This window comes from Nannospalax galili, unplaced genomic scaffold (assembly GCF_000622305.1).
Source record: "Nannospalax galili isolate Female #2095 unplaced genomic scaffold, S.galili_v1.0 scaffold788, whole genome shotgun sequence".
Classification (NCBI taxonomy): Eukaryota; Metazoa; Chordata; class Mammalia; order Rodentia; family Spalacidae; genus Nannospalax; species Nannospalax galili.
Window position 1 is genome coordinate 1,900,451 of NW_008359996.1, and position 22,024 is coordinate 1,922,474.

At 51.4% G+C, this 22,024-nt stretch overlaps 3 protein-coding genes across 15 annotated transcripts; 2 read left to right on the forward strand and 1 right to left on the reverse strand.

Moving 5' to 3' along the window:
• The first annotated feature begins 14 nt into the window (after positions 1 to 14).
• Positions 15 to 11,477, forward strand: Ino80e (INO80 complex subunit E). 9 transcript variants are annotated; one of them, XM_008823902.3, is made up of 8 exons: positions 15 to 246; positions 782 to 852; positions 1,028 to 1,089; positions 5,729 to 5,807; positions 5,895 to 6,006; positions 6,385 to 6,504; positions 10,042 to 10,133; positions 10,677 to 10,812. In XM_008823902.3, exons 1-7 carry the CDS (start codon positions 166 to 168, stop codon positions 10,111 to 10,113), a joined length of 597 nt encoding a protein of 198 aa, XP_008822124.1. In that variant the 5' UTR covers positions 15 to 165; the 3' UTR covers positions 10,114 to 10,133; positions 10,677 to 10,812. The 9 variants fall into 9 exon arrangements, with proteins under 9 accessions (XP_008822124.1, XP_029414881.1, XP_017651278.1 ...); XM_029559021.1 differs by having other exon boundaries at positions 6,388 to 6,504; XM_017795789.2 differs by having other exon boundaries at positions 1,028 to 1,080; positions 6,388 to 6,504.
• Doc2a (double C2 domain alpha) lies at positions 11,173 to 15,945 on the reverse strand. 5 transcript variants are annotated; one of them, XM_008823893.2, is made up of 11 exons: positions 15,873 to 15,945; positions 15,044 to 15,324; positions 14,612 to 14,691; positions 14,366 to 14,440; positions 14,127 to 14,236; positions 12,579 to 12,705; positions 12,440 to 12,499; positions 12,197 to 12,360; positions 12,027 to 12,108; positions 11,841 to 11,937; positions 11,173 to 11,753 (listed from the first exon to the last, which is right to left on the reverse strand). In XM_008823893.2, the coding sequence occupies exons 2-11, from the start codon at positions 15,309 to 15,311 to the stop codon at positions 11,608 to 11,610; spliced, it is 1,209 nt and encodes a 402-aa protein (XP_008822115.1). In that variant the 5' UTR covers positions 15,312 to 15,324; positions 15,873 to 15,945; the 3' UTR covers positions 11,173 to 11,607. The 5 variants fall into 5 exon arrangements, with proteins under 5 accessions (XP_008822115.1, XP_017651277.1, XP_008822113.1 ...); XM_017795788.2 differs by having other exon boundaries at positions 11,193 to 11,937; XM_008823891.2 differs by having other exon boundaries at positions 11,193 to 11,937; positions 15,044 to 15,320; positions 15,873 to 15,941.
• On the forward strand, positions 15,743 to 16,405 carry LOC103726427 (translation initiation factor IF-2-like). The gene has a single exon (XM_008823985.1). The coding sequence runs from the start codon at positions 15,743 to 15,745 to the stop codon at positions 16,403 to 16,405; it is 663 nt and encodes a 220-aa protein (XP_008822207.1).
• The last annotated feature ends 5,619 nt before the right edge of the window (positions 16,406 to 22,024 follow it).

Sequence of the window (22,024 nt, forward strand, 5' to 3'; positions counted from 1 at the left end):
GGAGGGCGGTCCGTGTGAGTGCGGTCCCTGCGCGCGGAGTACGCTGGAAGTTGTAGTCCGCTTGGGTCAAGCTGTGCAGAATCTCCGGAAGTGAAGGCGCGAGGCCTGGTTGAGTTGGCACTGGGTAGCGGGACTCGACTCTGGAGTGCTGCTCGGGGCCAGGTCATGAACGGACCGGCGGAGGGCGAAGTGGACTACAAAAAGAAATACCGGAATCTGAAGCGGAAGCTCAAGTTCCTCATTTACGTGAGTGCTAGGGTGGGGAGGTTGTGGAGTGTGCGGCCTGGCGCTGAGAAGACCTCAGTTTACCTCTTTGTAAAAGGGGTAGGTAGGGGGCCTGGAGAGATGGCTCAGCGGTTAAGAACACTGGCTGTTCTTGCAGAAGACCCGGTTCGAATCCCAGCACCCACATGGCAGCCAACAACCGTCCGTAACTCCAGTCCTAGGGCATCTGACAGCCTCTTCTGACCTCCGCGGGCATTGCACGACACGGGTGCACTTACCTACATGCAGGCAATAAGACCCGGTGAATCCCAGCACCCACATGGCAGCCAACAACCGTCCGTAACTCCAGTCCTAGGGCATCTGACAGCCTCTTCTGACCTCCGCGGGCATTGCACGACACGGGTGCACTTACCTACATGCAGGCAATACATGCATACACATTAAATAAATAAATAAACAATTTTTAAAGGGGGGGGTAGGTAGGGCGAGATGTCTCCGGGTTCTGGGCCTTTTACGGACCGCCCTTGTCTCAGCGCCCTACCTACCTACGATACAGGAACACGAGTGCTTCCAAGAGGAGCTCAGGAAGGCGCAGAGGAAATTGCTGAAGGTTTCCAGGGACAAGAGGTGAGGCACGTTATGGGGATGAGAGCAGGGTGACTCCTGGGGATCCACGTTCAGGCTCTATCCTGGCCTAGGACGGCAAATTCGTGAGCTCTGAAGGCTCCAGTGTTCTAGGAGGGACTGGAGCCCAAGAAAGCATCCCCAAAATGGGAATAATCATTCTTCCCACTTCTCCCAGTTTCCTTCTAGATCGACTTCTACAGTATGAGAATGTGGATGAAGACTCTTCTGGTGAGCAAGGTCCTGAAAATTTGCAGGAAGACATGATAAAGCACGTCTTAATCTTAGAATGTGGAGGCTGATGCAGCCCCTCCAATACTTCTTAAGTCTGGCTGCTTGCCTTGTGCCCGTAGCTGTGTTTCAGGCACTGTGCTTGACTCAGGGTAGCAATAAACAAAGCCCTTGGCCTCTTGTGGTTTATATCCCAGGCGGGGGTGGCGGGGTGGGCCTAAGTGAGAATAATTAGAAGGGTGTGGGTCTGCCTGTGATCCTACCACTAAGGAGGCTGAAGCAGAAGGTTGAGTCTGGGCTACATGATGAGACCCGCTATTGGAGAAAAATAAACAAACAAAAGGGCATGGTCCCGGGAACCCACAGTCAAAGGAGAGAACTAACTCCTGAAAGTTGTCCTCTGCTCCCCACACGTGTCATAGCATGTGCACACCTGCATTCATTCATTCACGCACACAGTAATAATAATGATAATTATTTTTAGCCAGGCATAGTGATGCACACCTTTAGAATCCCAGCACTTTAGAATCCCAGCCTGCCACTCCCCCCACCTCCAGAGTGCTGGGACTAAAGGCATGCGCCAACCCCCCGACTCCAAAAAAACTTATTTTAAAGAAATTGTAAGTGATGGTAAGAGCTTGAATACAATAAAAACAGGGTTAAATAAACAGGGTAGGAGTTATAGCAGGAATTGACAAATTTTCTTTGCAAAAGGTCAGATATTTTTTGGCTGTGTGAAATGTATTGTCAGTTGAAGAAAACTGCTTAGCTCCTGTGAAAGCAGTCATAGCTTATATATAAATAAGCAAGAGTGGCAGTGTTTTGATAAAACTCTTTGTGGATATTGACAGTTGACTTTCATACAGTTTCATAATCTTTATTATTTTTTAATTTTTTTGAGATATGTTCTTGATATGAAGATATGAAGTGTTTAGGAGTTAAAGAGGAAGCTAATCTGTGAAAACAGCTGGAGCTTGCTAGGCTGAATAACAAAGTGCAGATGTGTGGTAAGAACAGGTAACCTTGTTTGAATAGTAGGAAGGAGACAGACCGTGGTTTTTCCAACTGTAGTCTCAAACTCACAATCTTTCTGCTTCAGCTTCCCCAGTGCTGTGTTACCACATGCAGCTTCTTTTGATTTTTTTTTAAAACCATTTAAAGCCGTAAAGCTGGACTGAAGAGAGGGCTCAGCAGGTAGAGGCACTTTCTGCTAAGCCTGACAACCTGATCAATCCCCAGGATCCACATGATGAAAGGAAAGAACTGACTCCTAAAAGTTGTCCTCTGACCTCCATACACATTCCCTGGCACCCATGCACCCGCAGGCACACACATAAATAAATGTAATTTTATGTGTATGTGTGTCTGCCTGTATGTATGTACACCACATTTGTGCAGGCAGTTGTGAGTCACCATGTGGGTGCTAGGATCTGGAAAAGCAGGCTAGGCCCTCTGGAAGAGCAGCAAGAGCTCTTATGCGCTGATCCCTCATTCCAGCCCAAATAAAAAATTTTAATGTGAAACAGCTGGGCATGATGGCATCCAACTTTAATCCCAGCATTTGGGAGACAGAGGCAGATGGATCTCTGTGAGTTCAAGTTCAGCCTGTTCTACATAGCAAAGTCCAGACCTGTTTGAGGTACAGAGGGTGATCCTGTCTGAAAAAAATGAAAAAGTGAAAGCCAGCTAAATATAGTAGCACATCCTTTAATCCCAGTGCCAGGGAGGCAGAGGCAGGTGGATTTCTGTGAGATCAAGGCCAACATAGTCTACATAGTGACTTCTAGGCCAGCTGGGACTATAGGGAGACCCTGTCTCAAAACAACAACAAAAAAAGTAAAAGCCAACTGAGTTGGTGGAGCATGCCAGAAATCTCAGTGCTTAGGAGGAAGAGGGAGGAGAATCACCACCTAGGCTATATTTTGAATTTCAGGCCAACCAGGGTTACAGGAACCCTGTCTAAAAACAACAAAAATGTTAGTCCCATTGTAGCTTGTAGACCACACAAAAGCATGCACCATCTAAATTGGATATGAAGTGTTTAGGAGTTAAAGAGGAAGCTAATCTGTGACGACAGCTGGAGCTTGCTAGGCTGAATAACAAAGTGCAGATGTGTGGTAAGAACAGGTAACCTTGTTTGAGTAGTAGGAAGGAGACAGACCATGGTTTTTCCAACTGTAGTATCTTTTACAATTCACTTTAAATGTCAGCCAAGTCCCAACATACGTATATAACAAGATTATTGAATTATTTTTGAGACCAAATGCAATTCATCCTGATCCTTTTTAAAAATGTGTGTCTGTGTGTGCAGGCAGGCTTGCTGTGCTGAAGCAAACGTGTTGAGGTCAAGACAGCTTTTGGGGGGTGGATTCTCACCTTTCACCTGGAGGCAGGGTCTCTGTCTCTGCTGCAGCCCTGGTAGCTGATAGGTGTCTGGCCAGTTCTCCAGTCTCCAACTCCCATCTTGCTGTAGGAATGCTGGGGTTACAGATGCAGACCACCGCATCCTGCTTTTTACGTGGATTCAAGGGTAGTTAGGCATGTGTGTGGCTTGTGCTTTCACTGACTGAGCCATCTCCCATCCCTGAACTTCATCCTGATTTGTTTTACGTTGCTTTTGTTTTGCCTTCAAATTCCAGTTGCAAATTGATAAATTGTTTGGATGACCACTAGTGAATTTGGAAAAAGTCCAAAGGTGGGCTATTCCAGAATGGGGACTTTAAGGTTATATACAATATCTTCTTTCCAGGGTGTCTTTAAACACACATACACACACACACACACACACACACACACACACGTATGAGGCAGGCGGATTGTGTGTATGTATATTATGCATTGAATTCTCTAGCTTTGGACGATGACAGAGATCTTGGGAGACCCTGTCTCAGAAATATAAACATTGGTTTAATGCCGGGCGTGGTGGTGCACGCCTTTAATCCCAGCACTCGGGAGGCAGAGGCAGGCGGATCTTCGAGAGTTCAAGGCCAGCCTGGTCTACATAGTGAGTTCCAGGACAGCTGGGGCTAGAGGGAGACCCTGTCTCAAAAAAGACCAAAAACAAAACAACAACAACAAAAAAAACATTGGTTTAGGGCAAGTATATGAAAATAGCAACCAGTAAGGCTTTTGTAAATAATGTTTTGTTTTTGTAAGTAATGATCTGTTGGACCATGTACCACATTTTCATTTATTAGTACAGAGGTTTGTAGCTAAGATTCAAGAACTAGGCAAAAGCCAGTTAACTTCCTGTTTGAGAGGCTCGGCAGGACAGGAGGCATAAGAGGTCTCAGTTTGCTCCAGGCCTGAGCACAAGCCATAGAGTTAAGCCTCCATTCTCCATAGGCTGCAGAAGCTCACAGTTTGGTCAGGGAGCAGCTGGTGCCACTTCTCAGAGCAGCATGAGCCATAGCAAATGAGAGGTGAGACTCTGGGAGGGCCAACAATCATGTGAGCCCGAGAGATTCTGGAAGACTTCTCAGAGTGAGAGTCTGTGGTTGGTTTTTTGTTTGTTTTTTATTTGTATGAATGTTTTCCCTGAATGTATGTAGGTGCACTACATGCATGCAGTGTCCAAAGGAGACTAGAATAAGGCCTCAGATCTCCAGGAAGTGGCGTGGAGTTATGAACAGTTATTAGCCACCATTTAGGTGCTGGGAACCGAACCTAGGTATTATGCAAGAGCAGCCAGTGCTCTTGAACCCTGAGCCATCTCTCCAGCCTCTAGTCTGTTTTAAAGGAGCCTCTGAGCCAGGTGTAGCAGCACATGCCTATAACCCAAACACTCAGGAGGCCAAGGCAGGAGAATTTCTCATACAGGGAAAGCCTGAACTACATAGCAAGATACTGTCTCAAAATAGAAAAAATAAAGGCTCTGAACTGAAAACAATGTATCATATGTAGTGGTTGTTAGATGAGTGATGGGCCTTTTCAGAAAAAGTTTTGAACTAGAAAATCAATTTCTTTCTGGAAAGAAATCCTAGTGGTGTAAATAGTGCACTCAAGTGCTGGGGGTGTGGTTCTGATGTAGAGCACTTGGCTAGCAGGTATGAGGCTCTGGGTGAAAGCCTCAGTACTGGGAGGGAAAAGTCCAGCTTTGTTAAGGTAGGCTGAAGCAGTGCTGAGCAGGTGATTGACGTGGTGTTGCCCTGACCTTGTGGTTGGAAAGGGGAGCAGTAGAAGAAAGGAGGAGGAGGGGTAAATTAATGGGACCCTGAACAAGGAGAGTAGAGCCAAGGCTGGAGCTGAAGGTGGCTCACAAGCACATGAAAGTAGCCTAAAGTGGTCACGGAATCACAGACCTGAGTTCAGGTCCCATTCCCACTGCAACCTGAGTCTCTGTGAGCTCATCTGGAAAGCAGAGGTGATCCTCTTCCTCTTCCTCTGTTCTTAAAAAGACCAGGAGAATGTGAAGGAGTCTGGTGCATAGTATGTGTTGGCAAGTGTGTCGTGGAGGAGCCCAAGTAGAAGCAGATGGGAAAGCTGGGGTAGCTGGGAGACTCCCAGAATAGCATGCTTGCATGTGAGCCAACTGGGGAGTCTGCTTCCCCAGCACCCTTCTGAAGTGTTGAGATCACAGTTCTCTGCATTGGATTGGGACACCCCACCCCACCCCCGCAACCCCACTGACCAGCCCTCCCCCTCACAGACTCAGATGCCACCGCATCTTCAGATAACAGTGAGACAGAAGGGACGCCCAAGTTGCCTGACACACCAGCCCCCAAGAGGTAAGAAACAGCCAGCATTCCCTGGGATGGGCGGGGGATCTGGGCCTCCCAGCTGCCTCTGACCACCCCTACCCATCCTTTCTCTAGGAAAAGAAGCCCTCCTCTGGGGGGTGCCCCTTCCCCTTCCAGCCTCTCCCTGCCTCCTTCAACAGGATTTCCCTTGCAGGCCTCTGGGGCCCCCTCCCCATACCTGAGCTCGGTAAGTTGGGGTCAAGGCTAGGAAGTAGTGGGCTACTATGTCTGGGAATAATAAGATGGGCATTGTTTGGGCAAAGGGCTAGGCCTCAGGATGAGGCCTACCAACGCAGAACATATCTGTATGTGACCAGCAAGGGACCTTTGGAGGGTGTGAGTCAGGGTTGCCTTCTCTTTCACTTAGGACTGGGGGCAGACATGACCAGGAGAGCAGACCCAGGACATAGTCCTGCTGCTGTCCCCCTCTATTCCCAGGAGCCCTGGGAGCCACACTCATCACCATCTCTTTTGTTTTTCCATTCTTCTCCTGTGTGCATTTCTCCCCTTCACCCCTCACCTTGACCCACTCCATTTCCCATCTCCATCCTCCTGCACCCACCAGCAGCTGGCTTCTCCCCCTTATCCCCCATTCCCTTCTGACTACCTGGCCCTGCAGCTGCCTGAGCCCAGCCCCCTGAGGCCCAAGCTGGAGAAACGGCCCCGCCTACCCCGGAAACTCAAGGTACCCTGATGTGGGATTGTAGGGAGGGCCACAAAGGCAGGACACTCACAGGAGGCTTAAGACTGGCTGGGGGCATATCTAGAACTTTGGGGAGTTGTTTGGTTTTTTTTTTGTCTTTCTGAGATGGTCTCCCTGTAGCACCAGCTGACCTGGAACTCACTATGTAGACCAGGGTGGCCTGGAACTCAGAGATCCGCCTGCCTCTGCCTCCTGAGTGCTGGGACTATAGGCATGCACCACCACGCCCTGCAAACTGTGGGGATTTTTGTTTTGTTTTGCTTTGCTTTTTTGTTTGGTTGTTTTGTTGTTGTTGTTGTTTTGTTTTGAGAGAGGATCTCTTGTCGTCCAAGCTGGCACGATGACCTTAAGCCAGTCCTCCTACCTCTGCCTCCTGAGTCCTGGGATTACAGACATGTGTCACCATGTCTGGTTTATGCAGTACTGAGGATTGAATCCAGGGCTTTGTGTATGCTAGGCAAGCACCCTATCAACTGGGCTGCTTCCTCAGCCCAGGGCTTAGCACTGAGGGGTAGAGCAGAAAAGTCCTGATTCACTGGCAGGGCCAGAACCAGTCTTGGGGGATGCTTGAGGTCCTGCCTGGCAACCTGGCCCCAAGATCATAGCCTGAAGTGTGACCAGAGCAGGATATGTTCATACAAGTTGTGAGTACTTTATGCAAACCTTGAGGGGCAGAATTGTGGAATGTAGAGTCCAGTCAAGGCTGCCCCAGTTCAGAATATTGTGACCTTGAGCAGGTCTCCTGGACTCAGAACAAGTGATCAAACCAGATGAAATCAACAAGTGTTCATGGAGCATCCTAAGGTGCTGCAGTTGTAATAATGATCAGGGAGATACCTCTGACCTCAGAGAACTCCTGTTCAACAAGATGGGCAGAAGATACAAGGTAGATTGGCCTGAGTGGAGAAAAATGACCAGATTGGACGAGACTTTTAAGGTAGACAGATGGTCTAGGGTGTTATTGCCTAGATACTTAACGGAAATAAGGGCAAGCCATGATGCTATCTAGGAAAGTGTTTGAGTCTGTGGCTCGTGCTTGCTTGGCTTGTTGAAAGACCTGGTAGGAGGGAAGCTCAGCAGATGATCAGAGAGAGGTCAGAGCCAAGGGACTGGAACACATAGGGCCTTGAGGTGCTGGAGAGAACTGGGCTTATACATGAATGGAGTGAGAACCCCTTGTGGAGGGTGGGCAGACAGGACCTGGCCCGGCTTACATTTTAGAAACATGGACAGCATGTGGACAGGCCTGGGTACAGGAGCTGGAGTAGTCAGGATGGTAGGGAGAAGGTGACTGTAAGAAACTCAGCAGAGTGCACCACAGGTTCATCTTAAAGAAAGTGCCACAGGGTTTGGCTGTAAGAGGGAAAGAGGAACCCAGGAGGACTCTGGGGCTTTTACCTTAGCAGGGAAGAAGAGAAGCGGCAGTTTGAGATGAGGCTTATGGGAGGAGTGGGTTCTGAAAAGAAGGTGAGAATTTGGCTTGGGACCTGCTGGGAGGGCATCTGGAAATGCTGACTAGACAGCAGATATGTGAGCCCAGGCTTGCAGGGGTGTTTACTTGAATGGTTGGAAAAGGGAAGAAGTCTGAACATGGAGCCCCAGGACTGATGAGAAGCCAGCCAGAGAGGCGGGAAGATGCAGTGTCCATCAACTGGGAAGCGGAGTTGAGTAAGGACCAGGCTAGCTCTTGGGGCTAGAGAGATGCTCAGAGGTTAAGGACAACTGGCTGTTCTTGCAGAAGACCTGGGTTCAGTTCCCAGCACCCACAAGGCGGTAACAACCATCCATAACTCCAGTTCCAGGGGATCTGATGCCCTCTTCTAGCCTCCACAGACATTGTATACATTTGGACTTACATCCATGCAGGCAAAAGACTCACACACATAAAATTTTAAAGAATATGAGTTCTTGGCCAAGTGTGGTGATGCATACCTTCTACATAGGAAGTTCCAGGCCAGCCAGGACTACATAGTGAAATCCTGTCTCCAAAAACAAAAAAACAGAGTATGAATTCTAATGAATTCTGGGCACTAGGCATGCAGCTCAGTGGTGAAGTGCTTACCTAACATGTGAAAGGCCCCAAGTTTGATCCCTAACACTGGGGGCGAAATCAGGGTAATAACACTGGCCTCTGCAAAAAATTCTGGGCTTCTGGCCTTCAGGACAGGTGTGTGGAGAAGGTTAGACATGGCAGTCTAGAGCTGCAGGAAGTTTAGCACATGTAGACGAATGGCTAGAGACTGGCTACTGCTGTCCTTAAGTACAGTGACTGGATTGGTTGGAAAGGCTGAAGTCAACTGCTATGGGGTGGGGGCACCCAGAGGTTCAGCTAAGGACTAGAGTCCAGGTTCAGTAAGATCTGGATTGGCCATAGCTGGAAGGGTGACAGGAACCCGGTAGAAAATAGGCTGCAGCAGGGATAAGAAATGACAGAATAAAGCTGGAGTGTTAAACAAGATGGGGTGGGGTCATGGAAGGCCTGGACCCCCAGATCAGGAAGGAGCCCATCACTGAGGGGAGTGGGAGGTAGCAAGTGTGAACTGAGGTGAAACATGAAGGCTGATACCAGTCAGTTAAGAGCTGGGACCTCACTCAGATGATGTGGCTCAGTGGTTGGATCCCCAACACCACAAAAACAAAATAGAAAGCTGGGGCTTTAGGCTTAGCTGGATATGGATCCCAGCTCGTTCACATACTCGCCATGTGATCCTGAGCACGTCACTGAACTCTAGTTCTTCAATCATTGACTAAAATGAGTGAGGGATAGAAAGCAGCCCAATTGCACCAGGGCCCTGGCAATCTACGGAGCCACATTGGCTGATCTTGTTCACACCAAGGAAGTTGAGGTCAGTGTAGTTCTGGGGGACAGGGTAGGGGTGCAGAGGGGAGCCAGAGGCACAGTCCTCTGTGAACATCTGCTCCTGTGTATAGCTGGGGTCCTGGTACTATCCAGAGCTGGACCTCCTGTCTGCTGTCCATGTTCCCTGAGGCTTTGCCTACTCTAGCTCCCCTCCCCCTATATTAGACCAGAAGTGAGGGTAGGCCTCCTTGGCAAATAGAGAACAAATTACAGGACCAGTGTGACAGGAATCAGGAGGCCACTGTGGAGACCACAAATAGTGTCTCCTCCCAACCCAGCCCCAGGGGCATCTTGTATGCTGCCAAGTGGGAACTAGTAGTATATTCCATCCCTCAGTTCCTTCCTCTGGCATATGGCCCCACCTCTCTTCCAGGGTGGTGGTATAAAGAGATCACTGATGGGTGCCACCTGGCCCCATAGTATGTGCTTAGTGTCTGTCCATAACACATTAGCTGTTGCTGGCACCCAGAGAGCACTGTTTGGGAAGGATCTGTAAGGACCTGGCAGGGTTGGGGCTGGAGGGTTGGGCAGAGCAGGGTTGTTCCAGCTCAGAGGGCAGAGCAGGACTGTTGTCGGACACACTATACACTGCCTATCCTCTGGGCAGCAAGGGCCAAGCCCTCAGGCAGGGGAGTGACATGCTCAGGTTTGTGTTCTAGAGTGATCACTCTGGCCGCAGTGTGGAGGAGGAGCTGGATCTGGGAGAGGCTGAAGGCAGGGAGTCCAGTTAGGAGGCTGGTACCTAGCCCAGGTGAGCGAGAGGAGGGCCTGGCTCAGGCTGGTGGCTGCTGGGGTCCCAAGGAAGGGCTCATCCACAATGTCATGGAAGCTGGGGGGCGAAGCCACCGCCTAGGCTTCTGGCTCAGGAAGCCTGTGATGCCTACCATGTACCAGTGAATCCCACAGGAGGAGGGAGAAACAGCCAGTGGTACCTGAGGTGCCCAGAGGCAAGAGGAAAGCACTCTGAGCTGGTCCTGAGTCTGGCTTTAACCTCTGTCACAGGTCAACCAGAGTGCCTCACTGGAGAGGGAAGAGCCCAGCTTTTCTATCCAGATTTCCCATCAGTCTCCCTTCACCCATCTGCATAATGCTTCATCACTGCCCCTTTCCCCAGGCACTTGGCTTGAGACTGAGGGGCTGAGGTGGGGCAAGCCTGATTCTAATGCTGGATGGCTGGCAGTGTCCACTGCCCCTCCTGCACCCCTTGAACTGCCTTCAGTGGGCAGTGCCCAGCATCCTGGAGGTGCCAGCGCCTCTCTGACAAGCCTTCCCTGTGTTTCTCCCCCTGCTGCAGATGGCGGTGGGACCCCCTGACTGCCCTGTGGGCGGGCCGCTGACCTTCCCTGCCCGAGGTCCTGGGGCCAGTGTTGGGGCGGCCCTGACCCCCCTACCTCCCCCCAAGATGCCCCCACACACAATCCTGAGCACCGTCCCTCAGCAGATGTTCAGCGATGCAGGCAGTGGGGATGATGCTCTGGACGGTGACGACGACCTGGTGATCGACATTCCAGAGTAACTGCCCAGTGCTCCAACCAGTGCCAGCCACTCAAGCCCACTTCCTCAGAGATGTTTATTGATGCCCAGTTGCCATGCTTCGGCCACTGACACAATCAGAAAAGGCGTAAACATGCACAAATGTCCCCCAGGAAGGTGGCCCCCAGCTCCATCCAGGGGACAGTTATTTAATGAGTGGCCAGAAGTATTGGCCACCTCTTAGGGAAGCAGAGACCCTGTGGTGGCCACCCCTTCAGAAGGGCAGCTGAACAGGGCTGGGGCTTTTCTAGTGAAGATTCTGTATTAAAGGACTGACTTTTTTTTTTTTTTTTTAACTTGTCCTTTTCTCTTTTGGAAACTCCTCTAAATCTCCCCTAATCCAACCTCCTCCCTATGGGGCAGGAGGCCAGGCAGCCTGGAGAGGCCTAGAGAGGAGTAGTGGGGTGGGGCAGGAGTGCTGGCAGGGGACTCCCTGCTCTGCCCTGTGCCTGGGGTGGTTGCATATTTGCAGGTAACAGCAAGTCAGGCAGGAGAAAGTTTGCATATGTGAATATAGATCTCCACAGTCCCTCACAAGAAGACAGACCCACAGTCACAGAAACTCTCACAAAAATAAGACAGGTAGTGCGGGGCAGGGGGCAGCCCACCCCGTGTAAACGTGCAACACACTCGTGCGAAGGTTGGGTACTAGACCCGGCCTGAGGGGCCTGCGCTGGGCAGCTGCTGTCTGCTCAAGCTGAAGGGAGTGCCCCAGCTGCTGGGGGCAGCTCGCTGGTCAGGGTGTGCCAGCGCTCCAAGGCTGCATCTGGCTGCTGGAGACAGTCACTCCAGTGTCTCCTTCCCTCTCCTCGGGCTCCTGGCCCCAGGGACACACCGCCTGGAGAGCAAATCGAGGCAGGCCTAGTCAGTGTCCATTTTCCTGCCCTGCCTCCCACAACAGCACCTGGTGGGTTCTTCCCCTCACCTATGAAGTCATTGGATTTGCCAATGTCATAGTCCCAGACTGTGACTTCCAGAGTCTTGGTGGCCAGAGTGGAGAGCTCCATCTCATAGAAAAATTCCTGGGAACAAGACACCTTCCCATGAGGCCCTCTCCAAACCCCATCTCTGCTCCCAGTCCACTGTGATTTCTAGCCCCTGCTGTGTTTACCTCATTAAATTCCGGGTTTAACGTCTTCTTCTTCACACATGTTTTATGCTTGGATTTTTTATCCACATCTGGTCTCAAGTACCTGGGGGAGGGGAAGAGGAGCCAAGAAATTAGGGACAAGCTAGGCCCCAGAGTAGTTGGGTTGGGGTCTGGCTTGGGTGAGGGCTCACGTCTTCACATAAGGGTCAGAGTAACCGTTGACATCCATGGCAGCCAGGTGGGCACAGCGAACGATGCCCACCAGCAGCCCCCGCCTCTGAGAGCTGTAGCTGAGGCTTAGCAGGATGCGCCCACGCTCTTCCAGCAGCCCAGGTCCCTGCTCCACCTGTTCTAGCTGCCAGAGAAAGGGGCAGGGGTCAGTCTGGGGCCTCCCCCACCTCCTGCCCAGACAGGGTCCTCAGGATGTCCCTCACCTCCTTCAGGTAACAAGAGATGCCCCTCAGCGCTGCAGACATTGATGAGGGTGAAGGAAGCTGAGGGAGCAAAGAAAAGGTTCTGGCAAGCTGATCTCTCCTGTCCTCCCACCCCCATACCCCTCCACTCCACACAGACCGGAACCTGCCGCTCAAGACAGATGTTAAAATGCTTCTTCTGTGAAGGCTTGAGGCGGCGGAGGGGCACTCGGATCTCTCCAATAAATTCATTGTGGCTCAGCTTGTCCTCATCACAGACAGAGATCCTGTCAGGCAACTGCAGGGTCAGGGCCCCTGGGTATCTGAGCCCCACTCAGGAGGGAGGGAGAGGGCCTCAGACCAGTCCTGTCCCTGCTCTAAGTTTTCCAGCTTATGTAAAAGGGGCCAGAGCTTGAGAAAGACCATTGACTTTGCCCTGTCCTCTGCCCCAGGCTACCCTGCATCCATCGGGAACAGGAAAGGCTCAACTACCACAGGAAGCCCTCACAAGTCCTAGAATTGCTTGAACACCACAGGTGTGTGGGGTGTGGTCACAGATGCAAGCCCAGCTCTAAGAACTAGAAGGCTTGTCTAGCTACCTTGGACCCATTTGGGTCCCCTGTTTTCTGCTTAAGCAGGGAGCCCAGCCTGGCAAGGTGCAGCAGCTGAGAGCTAAGAGATGATTTCTCTGCCCTCTGTCCTCTGCACTGCCACTGGAGTGGCCAACTGCTGGGTTGAGTAGCTGTAGCATGAAGGAATGTTGAAATCCCAGCCCTTATTGGCTACCTATGTGACCTTGGGCAAGTCACCTAACCTCCCTGAGCCTGGACTCCAGACTCCCAAGTGGAGATAGCACATATCTAGTTCCTAAAGCCATCATGAGTCAAAGGGGAAAAACAAAACAAAACAAAACAAAAAACAGTAAAAACAAACACTCCTGGTATGGTAGCACACACTAGGATCCTAGCATTCAGGAGACTGAGGCAAGAGGATTGTGAGTTCAAAGCCAGACTGGGCTGACTTGTCTTTAAAAAAAAAAGTTTGTGAGCTTGCATTACTTTGAGGCTTAAATCCTCTCACTCTGGGAATGTGAGGCCAACTCGGCGGACTTCTGCCTTGTCCCTCTCACCTCTGACACCACATGAGCTCTGTAGAACAGCCCTGACCATGCCTCTTTCCTGATAGAAATGCTTCTGTGGCTCTCTACTGCCCAAGAATACAGGAAGAGACTCTCCCAAGCCTGGGTTTTGCTGTCCCACTACCCTTGGGGGGATACTCCTCATCTGGGATGACAGCAAGTTTCCTGGCCTGAGAGTCTTCCCTCCTCAGAGATGATAGGGGGATATGGAATAGGATGGGCAACCTGAGGTGCATAGGTCTGACCAGTCAGGGGCCCTGAGAAGGGGCCTGGGAAGCAGAGGAAACATAAGGATTGATGTTGGTAGAGATGAAGCCAAGAGCATTTTCTGGGTTGAAGAGGCATAACTGACAAAGACGAATCTGATAGTCATCTGCTGGAAGAGCAGTTGGAACCATGTTGAGGGCAGCAATGCCGGAGAAACCTTTGGGCCTGCTGCTGAGGGAGCTGGGGAGCCACTGACTGTTGAGCAGCAACAGGGTGGGTGGGACTCAGGAAGATTGATCCAGCAACCAAAGATTACAGTGACAGCTGTCCCACAGAGGTGCTGGGCTGGAGGAAAAGCCCTACCTGAGCACCTTGTGAGTGATGTCATCATCAGTGATTCCGCTGTATGTCAGCTCCTCATTCCACACAGGATTCAGTGTGTTCCTCTGCGTCTTAGTTTTTAGCTTATTAGCCTGGGACATAGGGGGACAGAGGGTTCTAATGCATGTCTGTTGGATTCCCAAAGACTGAAGGTGGGAGCTGGGAGAGTCTAGGATGAACCCACAAGCTAAACCAGACCTAGAGACATCTCCTAGACATACCTTGCAGGCTCCTGGCAGGAGGTGCAGCTTGACATAGGGGTCAGCCAGGCCATTGAAATCCATGGGCTTGAGGCCCTGGAGGACAGGGTGCAAAGAGAGCTATATACTCCCAGCCTGGCTCCCTCCTGTAGGGCTGGATCCCCATAGGGTGAAATACCAGAGAGGCGGAAGGAGCCGAGAGTGTGCTGGTTGGGAAGGATGGAGCCCTGTCCTATGAAGACAGCCTAGAAGGGAGGTTATGCCCACCTTGGCCCTGAGAATTCTACAGTGAAGCGTGCAGGAGGCCTGATCATAGAGAAGGTCAAACTCCAGTGTGCCCAGAGCAGCTGCAGAAAGGGGAAGGGAGAGAGGAAAAGTGGTGTGAGTCTTTGAGCCAAGTCAGATGTGTGAGCCCCAGTGGCCAGCTGCAGGTGCCCAGCCTTTGCTGGCCTGCTGTGTATGCAGAAGGCTGAGCAGACATGTGCATGCCTGCATCTAGGTCCCTGGCTCGGCCGCAACAAGCTGTGTGGGTGGTGGAGTGTCTCAGCAGAAATATTGAATATTGAGCCTTGCAGAAGCTGTAATCTCCACCCGGACTGCAGCTGCGGTGGCGGGACTGCCTGTGTCCCTCCTCCTGGCCCCCCATGCACACCCAGTAGGTTGGGCCCTCCCACAAGCCTGCCAAGCCCCCAGACTCACTGGTATCATCCGAGTCATAGCTGTCCACCTCAGCTCCATCATCGGGTGTAGAGGCCCCAAGGAGAGCCGCAGGGGGGGCCAGAGCCAGGGGGGCTAGATGAGCTGGGGCCTCCCCGCAGCCCCGGCCGCCACCACCCTCGGGTCCTGGCCCCCTGCGGGGGAAGTAGTCGGAGATCTGGCGGATGGGCCTGATGGGCCCGGGGCACACGTTGATGGCCATGTGCTCCTGGATGTTGATGGTCATGCGGTCGCCCCTGCGGCCCCTCATGCAGCACGTCTGGCTGGGAAACCCAGTACAGAGCTGCAGTGTTTGGTTGGGGTCCGTGGGGCCCTCAGTGACCTCCCTTCCTGGGTGTCAAGGGAGAGGATGACCCGTGTAGGCTGGTGGGCAAACAGGAGGCCTGACTCCACAGGGGCTGGGTTGCCAGATCGCGCGTAAGATCTTACTACCCCATAACCTTGCCCTCCTACCTGTGCGTTATGGCTTTCCTCTCATCCTGGGTTCCCCAGTTCCCAGCCCTGCATACCCCGCAGGAGACCCCCAGGTCCGCTCCTCCGTTGCTCTGAGGCTCTGATCATCTGCATCAGGCTCCGGGGTGGCCACCCCTCTAAGGCGTCCCTTCCCTTAGCCTAAGCTCTGCCTGCCAGCCTTGTCCCCAACCCGGGCCATCGGCCCTCGCGAGTGGGACCCCTGCTCGGATGCCTCCTCCTGCGAGCGGCTCCGCAGGGGAGCCAGAAAGGCAGCGGCAGAAGAGCGGACACCCCCGGAGCGCGCAGCTCCCCCTCGCCCGCACCCGCGCACCTCCCCGGCTGGCCCGGCCCCCCGCACCTGTCTCTCTGCCTCCAACAGGTGCCCAGACACTGGGCAGCCCGCGGGCGCAGGCTGGGCGGCGGCGGCCGGCGATTCCCGGAGGCGGGCGAGGACAGCAGAGTCCGGCGGTGCGCGCGGAGCGGGAGGGAGCGCGGGCTGGGGCGGGAGGCGCGGGTGAGCAGCGGCGGGAGCTGCAGCCGGCGGCGGCCGGGAGAGGCGCGGAGGGCGGGACTCCGGCTCCAGCTGGCCGCGCGCCAGGGCCCCCGAGCGCATGGGAGCGCACACCCAGACACGTGTGCTCGCGCTCACACTCGCACGGGCGCGCGGGCTGGCTCACACTCACCAGTGCTCCAGGGTGCAAGCTCCCGCCGGTGCATAGACACGGCAGACATCCGGAGCACACTCACCCGCGAACTTCGCACGCACACGCTCGCCAGCACGCGGGCTCGCTGCGCCACCCTGAACCCATCGCGGCTGTCGCCGGGTGTTTCCCAACTCCTCCCGGGGGACCTAGGCCCCCGCCCCCGCTGCGGAGAGCTCAGTGGCTCTGACGTGCTCTGCCTTTCCTTCACTCACTCAGGTCTCTAGGGCCGGACCACCAGCCTGGTTGCCATGGCGACGCTGGTTCTCTTCCCCTCCACCCCCATCCCAGAAAGCGCGAGAGGGAGGGAAGAGGGCAGCTGTCTACCCCTCCGATGTCCATAGGGGCGTGGTTTGGAGATCCGCTGTGGCGGGCAGGGATGGGGGTCGGATCCGCTGGGGAACCTGGCAGTCCGAAGGAGCCTAGGAAGACTGGCTCCCCACACCTCCTCTCTTCTTGTGGCCTAACCCAGGACCGGAGTCTCCTTCCCAGACCATAACTCCCTCCTGCCATCTCCGTTTCTGTCCCCTCAGGCGTCAGGAACATCAAAGCTTGGCCCTGCAGTCATGAACCTGTTCCCCCCAACCCTCCTGCCCTACTCCACACCTGCTCCAGCTTGTCTAGCCCCTAGCTTTCTGTTTTGTTAATTTTTGAATGAGCCTAGCCTAGGTTGGCCTTGAACTCCTGATTCTCCTGACTCATTGGGATTACAGGTTGGTGCTACAGAGGGCTTCATCCCTAACCTTGATCTTCACTCCCATTTGCTCAAAAAAGACTAACTCCTGGAAGAGGCCCCTAAGCCAGGAACCCTCTGCCGCCAACAACTGCAACACTTACCTGCAGTTCCAGGGCGCTGCTGTGATCTCTAGACCCCTAGGCCTTGGCTCAGTACAGTTCTCTACTTGTGAGATCATGCCAGGTCACTTTCCTAGCTGTCTTCCGGGAGCGTGCACACACACTTAACCACCTTCCCGTTATCCCTTTAGCCTGAAGGTCCCTTGGACTCCAGCTCTGCTGAGTTCTGTCTGCCTGTTTACATTTCTGTCTCCCATCAACCTGGGAGTTCTGCAGTGTGCTGGGGCTGATTGATCTGAGTCCCTAGTGCTCTAGACTTGCCCTGGTACAAAGTCAGCCTCACTGAATATTTTGACTTAGAGAACTGTGGTTGCTCAACTGCGTGAATATGCTCCATACTCACTAACTGTACACCTAAAAACAATCAAGGACTGACCTGGTGCAGTAGTGCTTAGTATCCACGAAGCCTGATATTTGATTGCCAGTACCAAAAATAAAAGGTAACGTGGTCAGTTTTGTTACATGTAAATTTCAGGTGTTTGTACTGTTTTCCTTTTTTAAGTTGAAATTTTGAGAATTTTATTTAATATATTTTGACCATTTTTAGATCCCCTCCCATGTCTGCACCCCCTCTTACTAACCCCCATCAAATTTCCTGTATTCTAATATATATTATATATGTAGCTCCAGCTGGCCCAGAGCTCTCTATGTCGACCAGGCTGACCTTGATCTCACAGACATCTGCCTGCCTCTGCCTCTTGAGTCCAGGTTAACATTTTATGGGTTTGATTCCTAGCACCCACATGGCAGCTAACAACTCTCCCTAATTCCAGTTCTGCATGTGGTGCATGTGAATGCAGGCAAAACACATGCACATAAAGAATTACAAATAAGGCCAGACATGGTGGCACATGCCTTTAATCCCAGCACTCCAGGGGCAGAAGCGGGCAGATCTCTGTGAGTTTGAGGCCAGCCTTGTCTACATAGCAAGTTTCAAGTCCGCTACAGGGAGACCATGTCTCAAAAAGACCAAAAAAAGAAAAAAAGAATTACAAATAAAAATTTTAATTAAAGAATGATGTAAAGTCAAATTATACACAGACAGCCCCTGTCAGCCATCAAATGACCAAAATTCAAACTGTCAGTTGCTGCAAAAGCTAAATGAGTGCCACGTTTGCTGAAACCAGTCTGAAGGTAAAAGCCAGGGTCACAAATACTGATATTCTTTAGCCCTGAAATTCTCTGGCTTTATCTTAAGATATACCAGACCATGTGAAAAATAACAGAAGTCCAAAAGTCTTTTTTTTTTTTTTTCAGTCTTTTTGAGACAGGGTTTCCCTGTAGCCCCAGCTGTCCTAGAACCTACTATGTAGACCAGGCTGGCCTTGAACTCACAGAGATCCACCTGCCTCTGCCTCTCAAGTGCTGGGATCAAAGGCATGTGCTACCACGCCTGGCTAAGAATCTTTTTTTTAAGTTAAGTGAAAAACTTTAAATAAAATTTAGGGGGACTAGAGATTTGGCTCAGTGATTAAGGGAGCATACCGCTCTTGCAGAGGACCTGAGTTTGATTCCCAGCACCCACATCGGGCAGCTTGTAACTCCAGCTCCAGGGAATTAGACACCCCTGCTCTCTTCACATACCCACACACAGACAGACATACATACATATACATAATTAAAAATAAGGGCCGGCTGGGCTGGAGGGCTAGCGCAGCCATTAAAGGCTAAGGCTAACAACCAAAAATAAGGGACGGGTATGGTGGCACATGCCTTTAATCCCAGCACTCAGGAGGCAGAGGCAGGTGGATCTCTGTGAGTTTGAGGCCAGCCTGGTCTACATAGTGAGCTCCAGGCCAGCTGGAGCTACATGGGAGACCCTGTCTCAAAAAGACCAATAATAAATAAACATCTTTAAAATTTTTATTATTTTTTATGTGCATGAGTGTTTTGTCTGTATGTATGTAAGTGCACCCATGTCATGCAGTGCTGGTGGAGACTAGAAGATGGTGCTGGATGCCCTGGAACTGGAGTTATTGAAGGTTGTTAGTCACTATGTGGGTGCTGAGACTTGAACCCAGGTCCTCTGCAAGAGCAGCCAGTGTTCTTAAGCAATGAGCCATCTCTCCAGCCCTATGAAGTTCAAGATTCTTTTTTTTAATTTTTAAAATTTATTTATTTATTTATTTATTTGTGCTGGGATTAAAGGAGTGCACCACCACGCCCAGCTATTATTTTATTTTATGTGTATGAGTGTATTGCCTGCATGTATGTAAGTGCACCAATGTCATGCAATGCCTACAGAAGTCAGAAGAGGGCGTTGGATTCCCCTGGAACTGGCATTACCAATGGTAACCATGGCTACCATGTGGGTGGCTGGGAATCAAACCTGGGTCCTCTGTAAGCAAAGTCAGGGCTCTTAACCACTGGGCCACCTCTCCAGCCCCAAAGTTTAAGATTCTTAACTATAGCTTGCTAAGAGAAAAAAAAGAAACAACTGAAATGCCCATGCATCAGGGACTGGTTAAACTAGTTACTACATGACTTCCCATGACAAAATAGTATGCAGCCATGAAAAAGGAGGCTTTTTGTTTTTTTTCCAAACAGGGTCTCATTATATAGCCCTGGCTAGCCTGGAACTTGCTATGTAGACCAGGCTGGCCTCCCACTCATAGAGCTTCACCTGCCTTTGTCTCCCGAGTTTGATCAAAGGTGTGTCCTACAACACTCCACTTGTATGTTTTTAATATTGTGCCGTGTGTGCATGTTATCTATTCCAAAGAATGCATTAAAATTATATGCATTTGGGGCTAGAGAATGGCTCAGCAGTTAAGAGTACTTACTGCTCTTGAAGACGACCCCAATTTGATTCTCAGCACCTATATGATAGTTCATAACCACCTGTAACTCCTTTTCCAGGGGATCTGACACCCTCTTCTGAGTGAACCCTTCCCAGCATTCCCCGCAAAGCCTCCTACAATGCAGGAACTCAGGAATATGGCAGACAATGCTGAACTTTAACTGTCCAGAGTTGGAAAGGCTTTGCATCCGACATACCTACCCCCCCCCCATCGTTCCATCATTTCTTGAATACCTGTTGTACAACTGTGGTTAAGAACAAGTACCTCTGGCTTCAGCCTAGCAGGGAGACAGACAGATAAGATACACTGATGGCTCCAACTAGTGAGGTGGATGGAGGACTGGAGGACAGGTGAGAACCTGGGCACCATTCCCACAGGAAATCTGTCAAGAGACACTTGTCAGATGGGATGTGGTAAGTGGTACTGGAGTGGCCTAGGCAAGGTGAGCAGGCTGGGAGACCATCCAGAGCCTAGAACAGGCCTCAGGCAAGGAGGATGCAGTTGTGATCCCAGCACTCAGGAGGCAAAGATCCCAAGTTGGAGGCCAGCCTGGGCTACATAAAAAGACCCTATCTCAGCCGGATGTGGTGGCACACGCCTTTAATCCCAGCAGAGGCAGGCGGATCTCTGCGAGTTCAAAGCCACCCTGGTCTACATAGTGAGGTCTACATACCCCCAGGACAGCTGGGGCTACAGGGAGACTCTGTCTCAAAAAATAAATAGATAAATAAATAAATAGAGACCCTATCTCAGAAAACTTAATAAATAAGAACCTAGAATATACTGAACATGGTAACACACACCTTTAATTCCAGCACTTAAGAGGCAGAGCAGGTGAATCTCTGTGAGTTTGAGGCCAGCCTGGTCTACATATGAAGTTCCAGGTTAGTTGGAGCTTCAGGAAGACCCTGTCTAAGAAAAGAAAAGAGTCTAGAATGCAGAGTGGTCTGAAGGCAGTGTGGCTGGATGCTCTGAGGCAGGGCACTCAGGGGTTTTGAGTGGTAGATCCAGGTGTTCTGATTGGTTCTGGCTGATGGTTGAGGCGGGGTCTTAGGAGGTAGGAGTAAACATGGATTAACAAGACCAAAGACTTGTGGCCTTGAGCAGATCAGATGAAAGAACTTGGTTGGAATTGGAGGGAAGCCCAGACAGGGAGGAAAGGAAACGAGATTTCTGTCTTGCATTGCCTGCTCTCCCCTCCTTTCTCTCCTCCCCTCTCCTCCTTTCCCTCCTCTTCCTCCTCCTCCTTCTCTTCTTCTCTCTCTCTCTCCCTCCCCCACTCCAGTCCCACCCCACCCCCACTTTGAGACAGGATTTTTTTTTGGTCTTCTTGAGACAGGGTCTCCCTGTAGCCCCAGCTGTCCTGGAACTCATGTAGACCAGGCTGGTCTTGAATTCAGAGATCTGTCTGCCTCTGCTTCCCAAGTGCTGGAATTAAAGGCTTTGAGACAGGATCTTACTATGCAGCCCAGGGTGGAATTCACGATGCTCGGCCTCTCTGGATTGCAGGTGTTCAGCCACATTTGAGCTTTCTATTGGAAATGGCATGAACAGGTGTTAATTGGGGTTTTGGTAAAGGAGAAGGAGGGATCAGAGACAGAGATGGCCCTCGGCTCTGGCTCTGGGCTCTGGCCCCGTTTGTTGAGATGAAGAGGGAAGCTGCGCGTTTGGAGTGAGCGAATTGAGAGCTTCGTGTGGGATTACTGAGCTTGAGATGATGTTTTTGGACATGGAGACATCAAGCAGGAAGTTGGGTATAAGAGTCTGGAGCTCTGAGGAGAGGTCTGGGCTAGAAATATACATTTGTGAGTCACCAGCATATAGATGGTATTTAAAGCCAGGAAAATGGATGAGATCACCTAGGGAGAGGAACTATAGCTGAGCTGGTAACAGGAGTCTAGAAGGCTGGTGAGGGTGGCCCCATGTTGGACTCAGAGAACGAATGAAAGGGAAGTAGCCTATTCCATCAGAAGAGGCTGAGGAACATGTGAAAGGGGACTCCCTGTGGTCATTTGTCTCTTCCAGAACAATCTACATCTGTGAGCCCTCTCTCCTATGATCCTAGAAGACAGAAATCATGTCCTTTCTCTGTTTCTTTCTCTCTGTTCCTCCCTTTCCTCCTTCCTTCCTCTTTCTTTTTCTTCCCCCCTCCC

What these genes read in the sequence shown, in the direction of transcription:
- Ino80e (XM_008823896.3), top strand. Translation starts at nt 166, where the DNA reads ATGAACGGACCGGCGGAGGGCGAAGTGGACTACAAAAAGAAATACCGG. An exon ending in AGACTCTTCTGGTGAGCAAG is followed by an intron (nt 1,090 to 5,728) that starts GTCCTGAAAATT and finishes TCCCCCTCACAG; the next exon opens with ACTCAGATGCCACCGCATCT. An exon ending in GACACACCAGCCCCCAAGAG is followed by an intron (nt 5,808 to 5,894) that starts GTAAGAAACAGC and finishes TCCTTTCTCTAG; the next exon opens with GAAAAGAAGCCCTCCTCTGG.
- Doc2a (XM_017795788.2), bottom strand. Translation starts at nt 15,311, where the DNA reads ATGAGGGGCCGCAGGGGCGACCGCATGACCATCAACATCCAGGAGCAC. An exon ending in GTCTTGAGCGGCAGGTTCCG is followed by an intron (nt 12,500 to 12,578) that starts GTCTGTGTGGAG and finishes TTGCTCCCTCAG; the next exon opens with CTTCCTTCACCCTCATCAAT. An exon ending in TCTCTTGTTACCTGAAGGAG is followed by an intron (nt 12,361 to 12,439) that starts GTGAGGGACATC and finishes TTTCTCTGGCAG; the next exon opens with CTAGAACAGGTGGAGCAGGG.
- LOC103726427 (XM_008823985.1), top strand. Translation starts at nt 15,743, where the DNA reads ATGCCTCCTCCTGCGAGCGGCTCCGCAGGGGAGCCAGAAAGGCAGCGG.